The sequence below is a fragment of the Nerophis ophidion genome, linkage group LG02 (assembly GCF_033978795.1).
Source record: "Nerophis ophidion isolate RoL-2023_Sa linkage group LG02, RoL_Noph_v1.0, whole genome shotgun sequence".
Classification (NCBI taxonomy): Eukaryota; Metazoa; Chordata; class Actinopteri; order Syngnathiformes; family Syngnathidae; genus Nerophis; species Nerophis ophidion.
This window is the reverse complement of record NC_084612.1, coordinates 3573650-3593866: the sequence shown is the minus strand read 5'-3', so window position 1 is coordinate 3593866 and position 20217 is coordinate 3573650. Positions and strand designations below refer to the sequence as shown.

General features: G+C 36.7%; 1 protein-coding gene across 3 annotated transcripts in view; it reads right to left on the bottom strand.

Moving 5' to 3' along the window:
• LOC133536050 (semaphorin-7A) overlaps positions 1-20217 on the bottom strand; it is a 97270-nt gene that overhangs the window by 23030 nt on the left and 54023 nt on the right. For all 3 annotated transcript variants that reach the window (XM_061876252.1, XM_061876235.1, XM_061876243.1), the window contains exon 13: positions 14331-14410. In XM_061876252.1, coding sequence (XP_061732236.1) covers positions 14331-14410 — 80 coding nt within the window. The remainder of the gene's footprint in view (positions 1-14330; positions 14411-20217) is intronic.

The window sequence follows — 20217 nt, the reverse complement described above, 5'->3', positions numbered from 1 at the left end:
ATCCGCACCGTAACACAACAGAACAAATACCCAAAACCTGGCACGTGCACACATAGGGCCCTATGGGTGCTTGAACCCCTGCCCTTTTTTTGCCTCGTCTTAAAAAGTGCCCTCTGCCAGTGTGTCTGTGTTTTGTTTTGTTTTTCTGTAAACAACATTAATAAATTCCTGTTAGGGTTGTAAAAAAACAAAACAAAACAAAAACTCCACGTTTTCTTGTAATACCGGGTTGTTTGAGCCTGCGCTTCTGCCAGAGAGAGAGAGGGCGAGTGAGTGAGTGAGAGAGAGAGAGAGAGAGAGAGGAGAGAGAGCCGACTGCGGCCTGAGGAGACGTGACAGTGGAGCAACTTGAACATGTGAGTTATGGTCTAGTCGCCGTCCACTTATTTAGCATCTAATATGGGTAATATTTCAGAAAAACGCTGTATTATTCAATGTGTCAGCTTCTGTTTTTGCCGGACGTCGGAGCACAGCGCTTCAATTGAGCACGGCACATCAATTACGCATAGAGCAGAGCGGATCGTGCGGGACAGGAAGTAGTGTACAAAATACAAAATAAAACACCGGGTTAATTTTCAAAATAAAATGCACTGTTTATGGCGGATCACATTTCTCTCACAGTACAGGTTTAGATATAAAGTTGTATTGCGTTTCAGTTGTTTAGTCTGAGCATTAAGTGAGAAAGACCATAAGTTACAACTTGATGGCCTTGTCATCAAGTTAAACGAAGAAGGACAGATTTTAACATTGAAGTTTTTTCCATTTGGGTATTTATTTATTTATTTTATTTTTTTCGAAGTTCATGTTGCACTGTTCAATGTTCAATATTAAAGTGCTTATCTTTAACAATAAATAGCCTAATAATAAACCTGTGTTTTGTTGCTTTTCATGTCTTCCAAGCCTATGATAAATGTGAATTAACTCATTATGACAATAACTTGTTGACACAAAAGAAATGGCAATCACTTTTACCTACAAAGGACACACCGCTAAGTAGTTAGCTTCCTCTTAGCAAATGTAATTTTACATTAATTTCCATATTGTGTAAAGGACCCAAAAAAAATGTCCTGCCCTTTTCTGACTTTGAGCCCCTGCCCCTCTATAATCATGTGCACGTCCCTGCCCAGAACCCCTTGCAGCACTAACTCTTCCAGGACGCTACAATATACAAGCGCAACTTAACCTCCTCATGCTCTCTCAGGGAGAGCATGTCCCAAATTCCAAGCTACTGTTTTGAGGCATGTTGAAAAAAATTATGCACTTTTAGACCTCAATAATAAATATGGCAGTCCCATGCTGGCATTTTTTTCCATAACTTGAGTTTATTTATTTTGGAAAACCTGGTTACATTGTTTAAGGAATCCAGCGGGGCATCACAACAAAATTAGGCCTAATAATGTGTTAATTCCACGACTGTATATATAACAGTATCGGTTGATATCGGAATCGGTAGTTAAAGAGTTGGACAATATCTGATATCGGCAAAAAAGCCGTTATCGGACATTTCTAAAAAAAAAACAATACAAAAGAAAAAAAAATATATGAATTTTTTCCATTATGAACAGTCATTCACTTTATTCTTTCCTTCATGGATCTAAACTTTACCGCTGCCCGTATTTTTTTATATATTTTTATTGTAATATTTTCAGAATGTGTTTGTTCTATTTTTGGCCAAAGTGAGACAAAGAAAACAATCTGAAGATGTTTTTATTTTTTAGTTTTAAGGCCATGATTTTAATAGTCCGGCCCGCGTGTGCACATGTTTTTTCTGAATGCGGCCCCTGAGCTAAAATGAGTTTGACACCCTGCTGTAAAGGATATAGTGAGGTGTACCAGGGGAATTTTGCCCATTTTATCTAATCGATGAGGTATCGACTTGTCCAGGGTGTACCCCGTCTTCCGCGAAGAATGCAGCTGAGATAGGCTCCAGCACCCCCCGCGACCCCAAAAAGGGACAAGCGGTAGTAAATGGATGGATGGATGGTTTAAAACAGATGAGTAGCCTGCTGGCCTGTTCTAAAAATAGCTCAAATAGCAGCACTTACCAGTGAGCTGCCTCTATTTTTTAAATTGTATTTATTTACTCGCAAGCTGGTCTCGTTTTGCTGGACATTTTTAATTCTAAGAGAGACAAAACTCAAATAGAATTTGAAAAACCAAGAAAATATTTTAAAGACTTGGTCTTCACCTGTTTAAATAAATTCATTTATTTTTTTACTTTGCTTCTTAAAACTTTCAGAAAGACAATTTTAGAGAAAAATACAACCTTAAAAGTGATTTTAGGATTTTTAAACACATACCATTTTACCTTTTAAATTCCTTCCTCTTCTTTACTGACAATTTCAATCAATGTTCAAGTAAATTAATGTTTTTATTGTAAAGAATAATAAATAAATTTGAATTTAATTCTTCATTTATGTTTCTGTTTTTTTATGAAGAATATTTGCGAAATATTTCTTCAATGTTATTATGATTAAAATTCCAAAATATTATCCTGGCAAATCTAGAAAATCTGTCGAATCAAATTTAAATCTTATTTCAAAGTCTTTTGAATTTCTTTTAAAATTTCTGTTCTGGAAAATCTAAAAGAAATAATGATTTGTCTTTGTTAGAAATATAGCTTTGTCCAATTTTTTATATATTCTAACAAAATGCAGATTGGATTTTAACCTATTTAAAACATGCCATCAAAATCCTAAAATTAATCTTAATCAGGAAAAATTACTAATGATGTTCCATAAATTATTTTTGTAATTTTTTCAAAAAGATTCGAATTAGCTAGTTTTTCTTTTCTCAATCGGTTGAATTTTAAAGAGTCGGAATTGAAGATAAACTATGTTTCAAAATTTAATTTTCATTTTTTTCCTGTTTTATCCTCTTTTAAACCGTTCAATTAAGGGTTTTTTTCATCTCTACAAAAAACCTTCCGTAAAAGGAAAAAAAAAACGTACGACGGGATGACAGACAGAAATACCCATATATATATATATATATATATTTATATATATATATATACATATATACATATATATATACATATACATATATATATACATATACATATATGTATACATATACATACATATATATATAAACATGTATATACACATATACATATATATATATATATATACATATACATATATATATATATATATATATATACATATATACATATATATATATACACATATACATATATATATACATATATACATACACATATACATATATATATACATATTTATATATACACATATATATACATACATATACACATATATATACATACATACATACATATATATATATATATATACATACATATACACATATATATACATACATACATACATATATATATATATATACACACATATATATACATACATACATACATATATATATATATATACACACATATATATACATACATACATACATACATACATATATATATATATATATATATATATATATATATATATATATATATTATATATATATATATATATATATATATATATATATATATATATATATATATTTATGACTGGTAAATTGAGCAAATTGGCTATTTCTGGCAAAAAAAAATGTAAGTGTGTATCAAACTGGTAGCCCTTCACGTTAATCAGTACCCAAAAAGTAGCCTTTGGTTTCAAAAAGGTTGGTGACCCCTGGTTTAAAACAACGACAAGGGGCGGTTTAGCTCGGTTGGTAGAGCGGCCGTGCCAGCAACTTGAGGGTTGCAGGTTCGATTCCCGCATCCGCCATCCTAGTCACTGCCGTTGTGTCCTTGGGCAAGACACTTTACCCACCTGCTCCCAGTGCCACCCACACTGGTTTGAATGTAACTTAGATATTGGGTTTCACTATGTAAAGCACTTTGAGTCACTAGAGAAAAAGCGCTATATAAATATAATTCACTTCACTTCACTTCACAAAAACGTCCAATTACTGTTGATGATTGTGCCTTTGTGTGCAGTTGAACAACCGTCCACTAGATGGCAGCAGATAGTCACAGGATATTGTACTTGCTGGTCACACAATGAGAGTACAATTAGTTAAATATCTAAAAATGAAAAACAACTATGAACTGACATGTATTTGCACTTCATTTGACGGTGCAAAATAAAGTCTTGTTCCATATGGAGGTTTTCTGGATATCTAGTAAATATTGACATTTAAAACATTTATATTTTTCTATTTCCGTAACATTTATACTTGTTTTAATGTTTGACTAGGTTAAAACAAAGACGCCACAAAACTTCCACCTGAATTAAGCCCTAAAGATCATCTTGTCTTCTTCTAGCATTTCAAGTCCACGTCCACGTGAAACTACTTCCGAGTAAAATTATTGAAAAAAATAATTGTTTTAGTTTTGGTTTTCAATTATCAACTAAATGAACGAATCATCCACGGATTACAATAAACTTGACTCCCCACTTAAATGCATGTTAGTGGGAAATTCTGAGCTTATAAAACAGAATGTACTACTTTTTTGTGTCCATAAAAACATAAAAAGACGTTTATGACTGCGCCTTTGTTCCAGACCACTTATGCTGTGTTAGCTAACCAATATGTTGTGGACTAGAGTGTGTTGTGTGCAGCTTAAACTTGACATAGGGACGGCGTGGCGCAGTGGCAGAGTGGCCGTGCGCAACCCGAGGGTCACTGGTTCAAATCCCACCTAGTACCAACCTCGTCACGTCCGTTGTGTCCTGAGCAAGACACTTCATCCTTGCTCCTGATGGGTGCTGGTTGGCGCCTTGCATGGCAGCTCCCTCCATCAGTGTGTGTGAATGGGTAAATGTGGAAGTAGTGTCAAAGCGCTTTGAGTACCTTGAAGGTAGAAAAGCGCTATACAAGTACAACCCATTTATCATTTATACCACTTAACTAGGCTAAACATATTTTGAAATCCCAAAAAGAGGACACATATATGCGTGCCAAGGCAGGGACTAGGTGAAAATTTGCCAATGATACTTGAAATAGCTTTATAAATAATATATTTATTTAAATAAAGCATTTTTTTCCTCTGTTGACAGCAGTGTTGGCGCTAGGAAATTTCAAAATGGGGTCCCAGGGACCCCAGCAAGTCATAAAAATGGGGTCCCACAGTAAATTTTTGTTGTCCCACTTTTTTGTAAGCGTTTTGAAAACAAATGATAAATGTATGCATTGTCCTGTTGTATCTCACATTTTATACTGTGTTTTGGAAAAAGGTTGTCATAAATGTTATTTCATTCATTAAAAGAAATAATACAAAAAGGAGACAAATTTGTATGCATATGCAAATGTATTCAGTTATAAACATTCATTCACTTTCTTCTTTCCTTCATGGATCTTAACTTTACCGCTGCTGGTAGTTTTTTCTATGTTTTTATTTAATAAGTTGTCAGTGTATTTATTTTAGTATAAAAGTGGATGATGGATTGAACTTTCACAGTATCATGTTAGACCCGCTCGACATCCATTGCTTTCGGTCCCCTAAGGGGACTGGGTGGGAGTTTTCCTTGCACTGATGTGGGTTTTTCCGAGGATGTCGTAGTGGTTTGTGCAGTCCTTTCAGACATTTGTGATTTAGGGCTATATAAATAAACATTAATTGAAAAGTGTAAAAAAATATTTTGCTTTGGTCATGAAATGATGATTATGGTGTGCCAGGGCATACATACATTTTATTTTTAACGCTTAAATATCATCAACATCAGTTTTTTTCCCTCATTTTAAAATGTTTTGGGTTTTTTTATGTTGCTTTTTTGTTAGTTTTCCGCCCTTTTTGTCAAACAAAACTGTGTTTTTTTATGGCAAACACACAAAATAAGCAAAATCTTCCACCAAAAATATTTTTCAAGTGGAATATTTGATGTGACGTAATCGGGGTTGAGGTGTGTGTGTGCATGGGGGGAGGGGGAGGGGGGTATTGTAGCATTGCAGAAGAGCCAGTGTTGCAAGGGGTTTTGTTTATTCTCCCGCGATGTGTTTGTCATTCTGGTTTGGTGCGGGTTCACAGTCTGGCGCATATTTGTAACAGTGTTGACGTTGTTCATACGGCCACTCTCAGTGTGACCTGTATGGCTGTTGAGTAAGTATGCCTTGATTGACAATCTATCTACTACTTCACTCTTTCGCTCTCTCTGTCTCTACCCCTCCCTCACGACTGGTGCTGTGTGCGCACACCTTCACAATTTGATTTGTTTATAACCCCTCTTAACCCTGCACGTACATTGGAAATACACGCAGCCTTATATGCAACCTTGACACAAAACGCCGGACATTTGAGGCATTTAAGAAACCCCGCCCGGACACCCCGGACAGTCCCGTAGAGGAGGACACGTCCGGGGAAAAGAGAACGTATGGTCAGTTTAACTCAGGGGTCACCAACCTTTTTGAAACCAAGAGCTACTTCTTGGGTACTGATTAATGTGAAGGGCTACCACTTTGATACACAATTAAATAAATTGCCAGAAATAGCCAATTTGCTCAATTTACCTTTAATAAATAAATCTCTATATATATATAAAAATGGGTATTTCTGTCCGTCATTCCGTCGTACATTTTGTTTCCTTTTACGGAAGGTTTTTTGTAGAGATTAAATGATGAAGAAAACACTTAATTGAATGGTTTAAAAGAGGAGAAAACACGAAAAAAATGAAAATAAAATTTTGAAACAGTTTATCTTCAATTTCAACTCTTCAAAATTCAAAATTTAACCGAAAAAAAATGAATAGAAAAACTAGCTAATTCGAATCTTTTTGAAAAAAATAAAAAAAATAATTTATGGAACATTATTAGTAATTGTTCCTGTTTAAGATTAATTTTAGAACTTTGATGGCATGTTTTAAATAGGTTTAAATCCAATCTGCACTTTGTTAGAATATATAACAAATTGGACCAAGCTATATTTCTAACAAAGACAAATTTTTTCAACATTTTTCAGAATTTTTTTTTAAAAGAAATACAAAAGACTTTGAAATAAGATTTAAATTTGATTCTACAGATTTTCTAGATTCGTCAGAATAACTTTTTTGAATTTTAATCATAAGTTTGAAGATATATTTCACAAATATTGTTCGTCAAAAAAACAGTTGCTAAAATGAAGAATTAAATTAAAATGTATTTATTATTCTTTACAATAAAAAAAATAAAAATACTTGAACATTGATTTAAATTGTCAGGAAAGAAGAGGAAGGAATTTAAAAGGTAAAAAGGTATATGCGTTTAAAAATCAAAAAATTATTTTTAAGGTTGTATTTTTTCTCTAAAATTGTCTTTCTGAAAGTTATAAGAAGCAAAGTAAAAAAAAAAATAATGAATTCATTCAAACAAGTAAAGACCAAGTCTTTAAAATGTTTTCTTGGATTTTCAAATTCTATTTGAGTTTTGTCTCTCTTAGAATTAAAAATGTCGAGCAAAGCGAGACCAGCTTGCTAGTAAATAAATAAAATTTAAAAAATAGAGGCTGGTAAGTGTTGCTATTTGAGCTATTTTTAGAACAGGCCAGTGGGCGACTCATCTGGTCCTTACGGGCTACCTGGTGCCCGCGGGCACCGCGTTGGTGACCCCTGGTCCAACTTAACCAAAGCATGGTCATGCTAAGTTCTGTTAAGCATTTAGCAACATAAGCTATTATATCAATCCATATGTTTCCCAGTAAACTAAAGTATAGCTACAAATAAGTACTAAATGCAGTAGTTTTATAAAAATATGTCGCCACTGTAAGTAGTACACAAAAAATTGTCCTTACTCAGCAAAAACCAAGAAAGTGTTTAGAGTTCTGTTGATTGACATGACCTGTTTTTATATCAACATGTTGACAGCTGACACATGACAGCTGCAGTCTGCAGATAACAAACCCGCTTCCTCATCCTGCAGATCACACGACGCCTGAAGCTGTTGATATTTCATCACTAACTAGACATGGGCCTAATAAATGGAAATGTGTATTTGTGTAATATTTTGTTTAAAACAAAGTTCAATTGAATATGCAAATGTAAGAAAGCAACAGCTTATGCAAACAATTCTACTCTGACGTAGTCCACACAGGGCGTGACGCTTGATCACACATGAGAGCACCTGAGCTTCTATGGGGTCACAATTCAGAAATTTACATTGGGACAAATTTAATGTAAACAGTGTCACTTATGCTCCTGGAACATACAGGAGGCATTGTAAAAACAATTGACTGAAAAGGCAATTTTTAAACTAGCATTTTACCAAGCATAAAAGGAAGTTGGCACACATTAAAAGCGTTACTAAAACGGCCTTCTTTCATCTCCGTAACATCGCTAAAATTCGCTCCATTCTGTCCACCAAAGACGCTGAGATCATTATCCATGCGTTTGTTACGTCTCGTCTCGATTACTGTAACGTATTATTTTCGGGTCTCCCCATGTCTAGCATTAAAAGATTACAGTTGGTACAAAATGCGGCTGCTAGACTTTTGACAAGAACAAGAAAGTTTGATCACATTACGCCTGTACTGTATATACCTTTATATACATATATATATACATATATACCTATACTGGCTCACCTGCACTGGCTTCCTGTGCACTTAAGATGTGACTTTAAGGTTTTACTACTTACGTATAAAATACTACACGGTCTAGCTCCATCTTATCTTGCCGATTGTATTGTACCGTATGTCCCGGCAAGAAATCTGCGTTCAAAGGACTCCGGCTTATTAGTGATTCCCAAAGCCCAAAAAAAGTCTGCGGGCTATAGAGCATTTTCCGTTCGGGCTCCAGTACTCTGGAATGCCCTCCCGGTAACAGTTCGCGATGCCACCTCAGTAGAAGCATTTAAGTCTCACCTTAAAACTCATTTGTATACTCTAGCCTTTAAATAGACTCCCTTTTTAGACCAGTTGATCTGCCGTTTCTTTTCTTTTTCTTCTATGTCCCACTCTCCCGTGTGGAGGGGGTCCGGTCCGATCCGGTGGCCATGTACTGCTCGCCTGTGTATCGGCTGGGGACATCTCTGCGCTGCTGGTCCGCCTACGCTTGGGATGGTTTCCTGCTGGCTCCGCTGTGAACGGGACTCTCGCTGCTGTGTTGGATCCGCTTTGGACTGGACTCTCGCGACTGTGTTGTATCCATTGTGGATTGAACTTTCACAGTATCATGTTAGATCCGCTCGACATCCATTGCTTTCCTCCTCTCTAAGGTTCTCATAGTCATCATTGTCACCGACGTCCCACTGGGTCATTATTGTCACCGATGTCCCACTGGGTGTGAGTTTTCCTTGCCCTTATGTGGGCCTACCGAGGATGTCGTAGTGGTTTGTGCAGCCCTTTGAGACACTAGTGATTTAGGGCTATATAAGTAAACATTGATTGATTGATTGATTGAAGTTCAATGCTGTATAATAAAAAAAAAAAAATCATCCAGTGACGATGAATGACAGGCATAATAGGAGAGTGTTGCCCAAATGTACAGTCGTGGTCAAAAGTTTACATACACTTGTAAAGAACACAATGTCATGATTGTCTTGAGTTTCCAATAATTTCTACAAGTCTTATTTTTTGTGATAGAGTGACTGGAGCACATACTTGTTGGTCACAAAAAACATTCATTAAGTTTGGTTCTTTTATGAATTTATTATGGGTCTACTGAAAATGTGACTATCAATCAATCAATCAATGTTTACTTATATAGCCCTAAATCACTAGTGTCTCAAAGGGCTGCACAAACCACCACGACATCCTCGGTAGGCCCACATAAGGGCAAGGAAAACTCACGCCCAGTGGGACATCGGTGACAATAATGACCCAGTGGGACGTCGGTGACAATGATGACTATGAGAACCTTGGAGAGGAGGAAAGCAATGGATGTCGAGCGAGTCTAACATGATACTGTGAAAGTTCAATCCACAATGGATCCAACACAGTCGCGAGAGTCCAGTCCAAAGCGGATCCAACACAGCAGCGAGAGTCCCGTTCACAGCGGAGCCAGCAGGAAACCATCCCAAGCGGAGGCGGATCAGCATCGCAGAGATGTCCCCAGCCGATACACAGGCAAGCAGTACATGGCCACCGGATCGGACCGGACCCCCTCCACAAGGGAGAGTGGGACATAGAAGAAAAAGAAAAGAAACGGCAGATCAACTGGTCTAAAAAGGGAGTCTATTTAAAGGCTAGAGTATACAAATGAGTTTTAAGATGAGACTTAAATGCTTCTACTGAGGTAGCATCTCGAACTGTTACCGGGAGGGCATTCCAGAGTACTGGAGCCCGAACGGAAAACGCTCTATAGCCCGCAGACTTTAAATGTGCTGGGTCAAAAGTATACATACAGCAATGTTAATATTTGCTTACATGTCCCTTGGCAAGTTTCACTGCAATAAGGCGCTTTTGGTAGCCATCCAAAAGCTTTTGGCAAGCTTCTGCTTGAATTTTTGACCACTCCTCTTGAGAAAATTGTTGTAGTTCAGCTAAATGTGTTGGTTTTCTGACATAGACTTGTTTCTTCAGCATTGTCCACACGTTTCAGCCAGGACTTTGGGAACGGTGGAGCCGGCAGTCTGACAGCGAGGCAGGGCCCACGGGAGCCCGTTACAAGATGGCGGGGAGGAGGCGTGGACTGCGAGCCAGCGACGAGGCGGGGCGCGCCGTGATCGACGACGCAAACACCCGGCGCGTGGCTCGCCCAGCCGGGCATAATCAAGTAATAGTCTCGCACTGTATAAAAGGGCGGCAGCCGTGAACGAGAGGAGGAAGAGAGACAGAGAAAAGAAGAAGCAAGCGAGAAGCGGATGCTGAGCGAGAGAGACGGAGAGCGCGAGGAAGACGAAATTGCAAGAAGCTGAAAAGCTGGAGCGGGAGAGCGAGCAGCAGACGGAAAGGCTGAAAAGCAACCCGGCAAGAGACACATTCTTTGAAATAAAGAAGTCTAAACCTGCTCGCCATTATGTCCTTCCTTGATGGTCCTTAGAACCCGCACGACGATGGCTTGTGTTTGTCACAGAAGCATATTCTGAAACCTTAGTTTTAGCCTGATTTAGCCATTCATTTACCACTTTTGACGTGTGTTTGGGGTCATTGTCCTGTTAGAACACCCAACTGCGCCCAAGACCAAACCTCCGGGCTGATGATTTTAGGTTGTTCTGAAGAATTTGGAAATCATCCTCCTTTTTCATTGTCCCATTTACTCTCTGTAAAGCACCAGTTCCATTGGCAGCAAAACAGGCCCACAGCATAATACTACCACCATCATGCTTGACGGCAGGAATGGTGTTCCTGGGATTAAAGGCCTCGCCTTTTCTTCGCCAAACATATTGCTGGGTATTGTGGCCAAACAGCTCAATTTTTGTTTCATCTGACATCACAAGGACAAAGATAAGACCTTTTGGAGGAAAGTTCTGTGGTCAGATGAAACTAAAATTGAGCTGTTTGGCCACAATGGTGGTGGTGGTATAGTATTATGCTCTGGGTCTGTTTTGCTGCCAATGGAACTGGTGCTTTACAGAGAGTAAATGGGACAGTGAAAAAGGAGGATTACCTCCAAATTCTTCAGGACAACCTAAAATCATCAGCCCGGAGGTTGGGTCTTGGGCGCAGTTGGGTGTTCCAACAGGACAATGACCCCAAACACACAATAAAAGTGGTAAAGGAATGGGTAATCAGGCTAGAATTAAGGTTTTAGAATGGCCTTCCCAAAGTCCCGACTTAAACGTGTGTACAATGCTGAAGAAACAAGTACATGTCAGAAAACCAACACATTTAGCTAAACTGCACCAATTTTGTCAAGAGGAGCGGTCAAAAATTCCACCATAAACTTGCCAGAAGCTTGTGGATGGCTACCAAAAGCGCCTTATTGCAGTGAAACTTGCCAAGGGACATGAAACCATATATTAACATTGCTGTATGTATACTTTTGACCCAGCATATTTGGTCACATTTTCAGTAGACCCATAATAAATTCATAAAAGAACCAAACTTCATGAATGTTTTTGTGACCAACAAGTATGTGCTCCAATCACTCTATCACAAAAGTTGTAGAAATGATTGGAAACTCAAGACATCCATGCTATTATGTTCTTTACAAGTGTGTGTAAACTTTTGACCACGACTGTATTTCTTCATGCAAAAATGGGTTATACTTGTATAGCGCTTTTCTACCTTCAAGGTACTCAAAGCGCTTTGACACTATTTCCACATTCACCCATTCACACACACACATTCACACACTGATGGCAGGAGCTGCCATGCAAGGCGCTAACCACGACCCATCAGGAGCAAGGGTGAGGTATCTTGCTCAAGGACACAATGGACCTGACTCGGTTGGTAGAAGCCGGGGATCGAACCAGGAACCCTCTGTTTGCTGACACGGCCAGTCTCCCAACAGCGCCACACCCTCCCCAAGTATAGATTACATTTCCTGTTCCGTGGTTTTTATTACATGTCCGGTTTGGGTTTGAGCACATGATCTACCGTAAAGTTTGAGCACATGATTTACCATAAAGTTTGAGCACATGATCTACCAAAATTCCCAAATTCAGTATTTCAAATGTCAAATATGACATATTCCATACAAAAAGTAAAACACACCAAAAATATTTTCACTAATATACAGTGGAACCTCAAAAGTCATACAATTTGGAGCTTAACTTAAAATTTTCAGGTAAAAATACACCAAAAAATTCAAATAACAACAGAAAGGTTAGCATTGATGGCAAGTGTGGTGATAACCATAGATCAGGGGTATTCAGAGTGTGGGCCGGGGGCCATTTGGTATGGTCTTTCTTGTCATTGCACATGTACAACCAACATTTTGTTTTCAGCACAAACCCGTTCAAGATTAGACAAACAAATAGTGTACAAGGTCACAGAACAGGAACGCTGATGGGCCCCCACAAGCCGCCCCATAAAAGATTAGAAAAAGGGGAGGATGAGTAAAAAAAAAATATATCTAAAAAAATATATCAACAGCAAAGCATATATACATATTACAACATACAACTCCAGACTTGCAACAGAGGGGAGGGAGTGGGGGCTAAGGTGGCATGCTGCAGCTGTTCAAGCGCTGCCCAGTCGGCCCCTCATCCCAAAGGGATTTGGGTCGAGGGCTTGGGATGGGGCGTGCGGTATGTGTGTGTGGCGTATATTTTCCGTGGATGCATGTGTGTGTGTGTGTGTGTGTGTGTGTGTGTGTAAGCCTGCAGCGTGTCTCCTCGGTGTTCTTGCAGCCGCCAGTCAGTCCAAAGTCAACAACAACAGGTGTGTGTCCATCAGAGACAAGAAGAGAGTTTGTTGTGTCTTCGCCGCACTGTCCTTCGGGAGAGTCTCAAAACCAGGCACATATTTTAATATTTCGCTAATGCTGACTATTAGCATGCTATTGTTAGCATGTTGGCTTTTTTAGCTCATGTTGCTGGTATGTGCCCATGAGTCATATTTTGTTATTTGCATTATGTAGATCTTTGAAAAAATATATTTATATTGCACCGGTTTTGACGGTGAAACAACACATTTGCCACAGAAATCTTTGAATTGTCAGTCTGTGGCCCTAAAGGGGAACATTTTGGGCACCCCTGCCATAGAACCACTAATTACGGTAGTCCAAACGAACAATTTTTTTGCCTTCAGATATGATCTCTTTTCGAGTCCCGAGCAATCAATCAATCAATCAATCAATGTTCATTTATATAGCCCTAAATCACTAGTGTCTCAAAGGGGTGCAGAAACCACAACACAAACCACTACGACATCCTCGGTAGGCCCACATAAGGGCAAGGAAAACACACACCCAGTGAGACGTCAGTGACAATGAGGACTATGAGAACCTTGGAGAGGACCACATATGTGGGCAACCCCCCCCCCCCTATATATTCAAGAAATGAATATGTTTTTAATAAATAAAGTAAACACAATAACACATTTTTATCAAGCTTATCTTATTAGATGTAGAATTTGCTAGTATTGTTTTAAGTCAGAAGCTGTATTAGAGTCATAGATTTGAATGTTACATACAATCTTTTTGATAAAATAAAGCGAATAGCTGACTTTGACAGGTGTGTATATGTGACTGAAGCCCCGCCTCCTCAAAATAGTCAAAGATAGTGCAAGACAAGAGCGCTCACGCCGTACATTATATTCCAGCTATGCAACAAACTTATGTATCTTGCTTCTTGTTTGGAGGCGAGACACAGTGACAAAAAAAAAACACACATGTACCTTATTGACACTGGCAAAATTACTCAGATCATTTTCATTGATTGTTCGACTGATTATCATCCAGGTCTTTAGACAAGGCCCCCACCCCCACACCCACGATGCACATGAATGACCATTTTGGCCTGCAAAAAAAAAAGAACACATGTCTGACCTTTACTGAGGTGAAGAGAAGCCAGAGTTGTGCAGATGTTGTCTATTCCAGGAGTCTCATCTTTCATGAGGAAGTCTGCACTGGGAACGCAAAAAGGCCAACTTCAGAGGGCATTGTGGAAATATTTACTACACACACTCAGCCTGGCAGCTCAGTACAATATGGCCGATGTGACCCACTAGATAAATGTGATGATGATTACAGAAAAGAAAATGGAAGTTATTGTGGAGTACTAAAGTGACCCTGGGTGATAAGTACAATATGGCCAAAGTATTGACCTGGGGCCGTATTTATCAAGCGTCTTAGAGCAGTGGTCTCCAACCACCCGGTACCGGGCCGTGGCCCGATTGGTACCGGGCCGCAGAAGAATTTTTTATTCATTTTTATTTAAAAAAAAAAAAAAAAAGATGTAGATATATATATATATACATATTTTTTTTGTTTTGTTTTATTAAATCAACATAAAAAACACAATATACACTTACAATTAGTGCACCAACCACAAAAACCTCCCTTTTCACGTGACAAAAACGCCGCTTTTTCATGACAAAAGGAAAAAAAAAAATATATATATATATATATATATTTTTTTTTTTTTTTTGTATTAAATCAGCATAAAAAACACAATATACACTTACAATTAGTGCACCAACCACAAAAACCTCCCTTTTCACGTGACAAAAACGCCGCTTTTTCATGACAAAAGGAAAAAAATATATATATATATATATATATATATTTTTTTTTTTTTTTTTTTTTTGTATTAAATCAGCATAAAAAACACAATATACACTTACAATTAGTGCACCAACCACAAAAAACTCCCTTTTTCGTGACAAAAACGTCCCTTTTTCATGACAAAAGGAAAATACATATATATATATATATATATATATATATATATATATTTATTTTATTTTTTTTTTATTTTTTTTTGTATTAAATCAACATAAAAAACACAATATACACTTACAATTAGTGCACCAACCACAAAAAACTCCCTTTTTCGTGACAAAAACGTCCCTTTTTCATGACAAAAGGAAAATACATATATATATATATATATATATATATATATATATATATATATATATATTTATTTTATTTTTATTTTATTTTTTTTTGTATTAAATCAACATAAAAAACACAATATACACTTACAATTAGTGCACCAACCACAAAAACCTCCCTTTTTCGTGACAAAAACGTCCCTTTTTCATGACAAAAGGAACAAATATATATATATATATATATATATATATATATATATATATATATATATATTTATTTTATTTTTTTTTGTATTAAATCAACATAAAAAACACAATATACACTTACAATTAGTGCACCAACCACAAAAACCTCCCTTTTTCGTGACAAAAACGTCCCTTTTTCATGACAAAAGGAAAAAATATATATATTTTTAATTTAATTATTTATTTTTTTTGTATTAAATCAACATAAAAAACACAATATACACTTACAATTAGTGCACCAACCACAAAAACCTCCCTTTTTCATCTGGTCCGCGGATACAAAAAGGTCGGGTACCACTGTCTTAGAGTGCCATTTTACACTTAAGTCCTGAGAATTTGCGAAATTTAGTCCTACTCTCAAACTTAAGAATAAAAGTTCTTTATCAACTTTCTTAAGTCTAAAAATCACTCCTACTCTCCACGATATTTAAGAGACCTTCAGAGCTATCCTAAGTGGTTAGCAGTTGCCAGCGGGGGAGGGCACTGAGGCGAGAGAGACGTGCGCGAACGTTCAGGGAGTGGAAGGATATTTATATTTATAACAATATTTTTTTTAAAAATCAACAATATAAAACATATCAAAAATAGTTAAAATATTCCACACCTAAAAAATTCAGTTGGAAAATTTAAATGGACTGTTTTTGTATTGTGAGGCTTTTCAATCTAAGGTTGAATACTGACTTCTTCTAGGCGCTGACATTTTAAAAGTTAAACGCACATGATAAGTGTGTTAAGTGCACCAATAAAGTGCACATGTTATGTGCACATACTGTATATAAGTGTGTAAAATAAGTGTAAATATATAAGTGTGTACAATAAGTGTAAATATATAAGTGTGTACAATAACTGCATTAATGAAGTGCACAGGTTATGTGTAAATACATAAGTGTTTAAAATAAGTCCACTAACAAAGTGCACAAGTTATGTGCACTTGTATGAATCTGTACAATAGGTGCACCAATAAAGTGCATAGGTTAAAGTGCACAATTATAACTGTGTACAGTAAGTGCAATAATACATTGTAGAAGTCCCATCCATCCATTTTCTACCGCTTATTCCCTTTCGGGGTCGCGGGGGGCGCTGGCGCCTATCTCAGCTACAACGGGCGGAAGGCGGGGTACACCCTGGACAAGTCGCCACCTCATCGCAGGGCCAACACAGATGTCAGGTGCACATATATAATAAGTATGTTGTCACACCGCAGTGAGGGATGTCTTGTTTTGGGGTTTTTTGTCTTATGGTTTTGATTTGAAAAGTAACTCTCCTCTCGTTTCGGGTCACTTGCCCTTCCTTTTGCGTCATCAGTCTGACCTCATCCCTGTTCTCTGATTGTTTCCAGCTGCTCCCTATTGCCTTCATGTGTTTTATAGGCTCACTCCTTCCTTTGTTCTGTGCCAGATTGTCTCGTTTATTGGTGCTCTCTAGAGTCCATGTCTTTGTCCATGCCTTGCCTTGTCTCGTGCTTATGTCCCTTGATCCTGAACCCCTTTATGAATATTTTGAGTTTTCCTTTCTTCCTCCTCAGCAGAGTGATTTTGATTATTTAGTTATTCAGCCGCAGTGGTAAGTTTCAGTTAAAATGTTTTCATTCATTCCTCAACTTTTTGAGTGACTCTTTTTTTTAAATACTTTATTAGATTAGGTACTGTAGAAATTTTCATAGATGTTATTTTGGTCCTCCTGTTGGAGCGTTTTTTGTTCAACAGTGTTTATAGCATATACGGCGTCAATTATAGTTCGTCTTTACTTTTGTGTTTTCCTACGTTCGGAGTGATTTTCGGTGTTCCTTCTTTTTCTGGAACCTTTTCGCCGAGTAGTTTTTTTTGTGATTATAGATAATGTTATTTCTTGACTTTGGAGGTAAAAGGAAATTGTCAAAATAAAAGCCTGTCTAAAGTCCCAACTCTGCATCTGAGTCCAATCCTTTTATCAAAGCGTGACATATGTGAAATAAGTGCACACATGTGCTCACATATGAGCGACAAGTGCAAAAGTTGTGTGTTCATATAGGAGTGCAACATTAGTGCACAAGTTGTGCGCTCACATATTCTGTAAGTATGTAAAATAAAAAGTGAACAAGTTATGTGCACAAATGAGTGCTAAAACTCCTCACTCTGAGATTTTTAGGATAAGTTAGGATCTCTTGAGAGGATTCTCGGAATCTTTCATTTTGTTTTGTATTATTTTGTAGTTTATTATCAAAATATACACTCCCATTGTTTCACTTAAATATTTTTAAGATATTTCTTTATTCTTAGACAAGGGATTCCCTTTCCGTGATTGGTCATTTCTATGGACACAGAAATGACGTCACCTAAAATTCCAATTACGGCACATAGTAATGTCGTAATTCAGCTCTGAGTGTGACACTTAAGATTCAGTCCTACACTTCGCTGAAAGTGTGAGTAAGACGCTTGATAACTAACTTTTAAGTGCAGCTCTTAAAAGACTTCATAGGAGTAATTCTAAGAAGCTTGATAAATACGGCCCCTGAAGTCAATGTTATTAATAATCTTTTTTTTTTTTTTTTTTAAACACCAAAATGTACACAGTTGTGAAGAGACACACCTCCCAGGCATATAAGCAATATTCTCTCGCTAGTGGTTAGCACACTATTTGCTTTTTAAGACAATATCAACAGCTTTTAATTTCCTTTTATACTTGCATGACTGTCCAGAGTATTTAAAAATAAAAGCAGACTAGGTTTATACAATGCTTAACTTCCTTTTACACTTAAATGTGTATTTTTTGGGATGGTGATAATTTGACAATGTAACAGATTATTTTTATTCTATCATTTTCTATGGGGAAAAATAACTGTTTTGAGGTATGTAAAAATAGAGCTGGGCCATAAAACGATACCAATATATGTTGCGATACACTCAATTTATATCAATTAAAAATGTGTTATATATATATATATATATATATATATATATATATATATATATATATATATATATATATATATATACATATATACACACACACACATACGTACATACATACAATTTATATCAATTAAAAATGTGTTTTATATATATATATATATATATATATATATATACATATATACACACACACACACATATGTACATACACTTTAGGTCAGGAAAAAAAACACAAAGGCTATTTAATTCCTACAAGCCTGTTTCGCAGGTTTCCCTGCTCTTCAGAGGATTTTTCAGAGCAGGTTTGTAGGGATGAAATAGCCTCTGTGTTTAGGGTTATCGTTACTTATATTCTGCTCTACACGGGTATTGAGCACTGTATAACGGAACCCAAAGAAACCTTGACTAATATATATATATATATATATATATATATATATATATATATATATATATATATATATATATATATATATATATATATATATATATACATATACACACACATACATATTTGACTCAGGGGCCCACATTGAGAGAAAAAAAAATGTGTGGTTGTGTATGTGCATAAAAAAAATATATACATATATTTAGCTGTGAAAGTCTGCTGAACAGTATGTTTATTTGTGTCCATTTTTTCTGGAAATACACAAACTCACTATATTGTCTGATAGACTGCTAAAAAAGTTATAACAGACTACCTCAAAAAACAGAATAGAAATGTTGTTTGTTGTTTTTTTACTGAATGAGACACTCATAATGTACATAAAAGTACAGAATGTGGGATTTGCAATATTAACTATGAACGATAAAACACTGAATACTGACAACGTATGAACATCACTCCTATTTTACTTCTCAGACCACCTCCTTAATCGTCATCTTTTACAATCAAGCCAAATGTAACAAACACGTCAAAATAAAAACTTAAAGAGTAACTGAAATTATATCACTTTTCTGCAGAACTTTGTTGTAAAAATCTGCTCCCGCGTCTGTCTTTCAGGCTGGCTTCTCTGGAAACAAACCCCGCCCAAACTGCTTGGTGCCTCGTCTCAAATTGTCTGAGCTGCGATGACATAGATTACCATAATAATCTGTAAATCACTCAAAAGCGTAGATTTCAACCATTGAAATACTTTTCATAGTTGAAAACTTATGGTACTTTGAAAAGAGCACTGATGTTAAATGTCTAAAAATGTATTTGGAAACGTCCGACAGGCCGGATTGACATTCTTAACGGCCCTACAGGCTGTATTTTGCCCAGGTCGGCAATATACAGTATATATAAATTTACGTTTTTTTCTTTGTCGTCAGAAAAAGTTGCATGAACAAAGATACTCGCTCTCTGGTAACCGAACAAAGCAGGATCACTGATCAGTGGGACTGATCATAACAGCCGATCAGCTAACAGCGTTAATTATAAATGTTGGTTGCGCCATTTTGTTGTCGGGTGGTTGATTCTTTGCATGGAGTGAGAAGAGAAAGTAAAAATGAAAAAATTGTGAAAAAAAACAGGAAAAGTCACCTCGACAGTATGGCAGTTTTTCAGATGTTTTCCAAAGGACCCCAGTCCAATTTTCTGGGTAAATTATGCAAAGCGCTCGTCTACACCAAGACCGGTAATACGATATCACCTTAACCGCTCACCCTTCAGAGCACATAACTTCCTGGCATCGTCTAAGTCTAAGTCTAAACCAGAAGAAAATAGTTCTCAGATCTCTCAATGTTTACATTGTCACA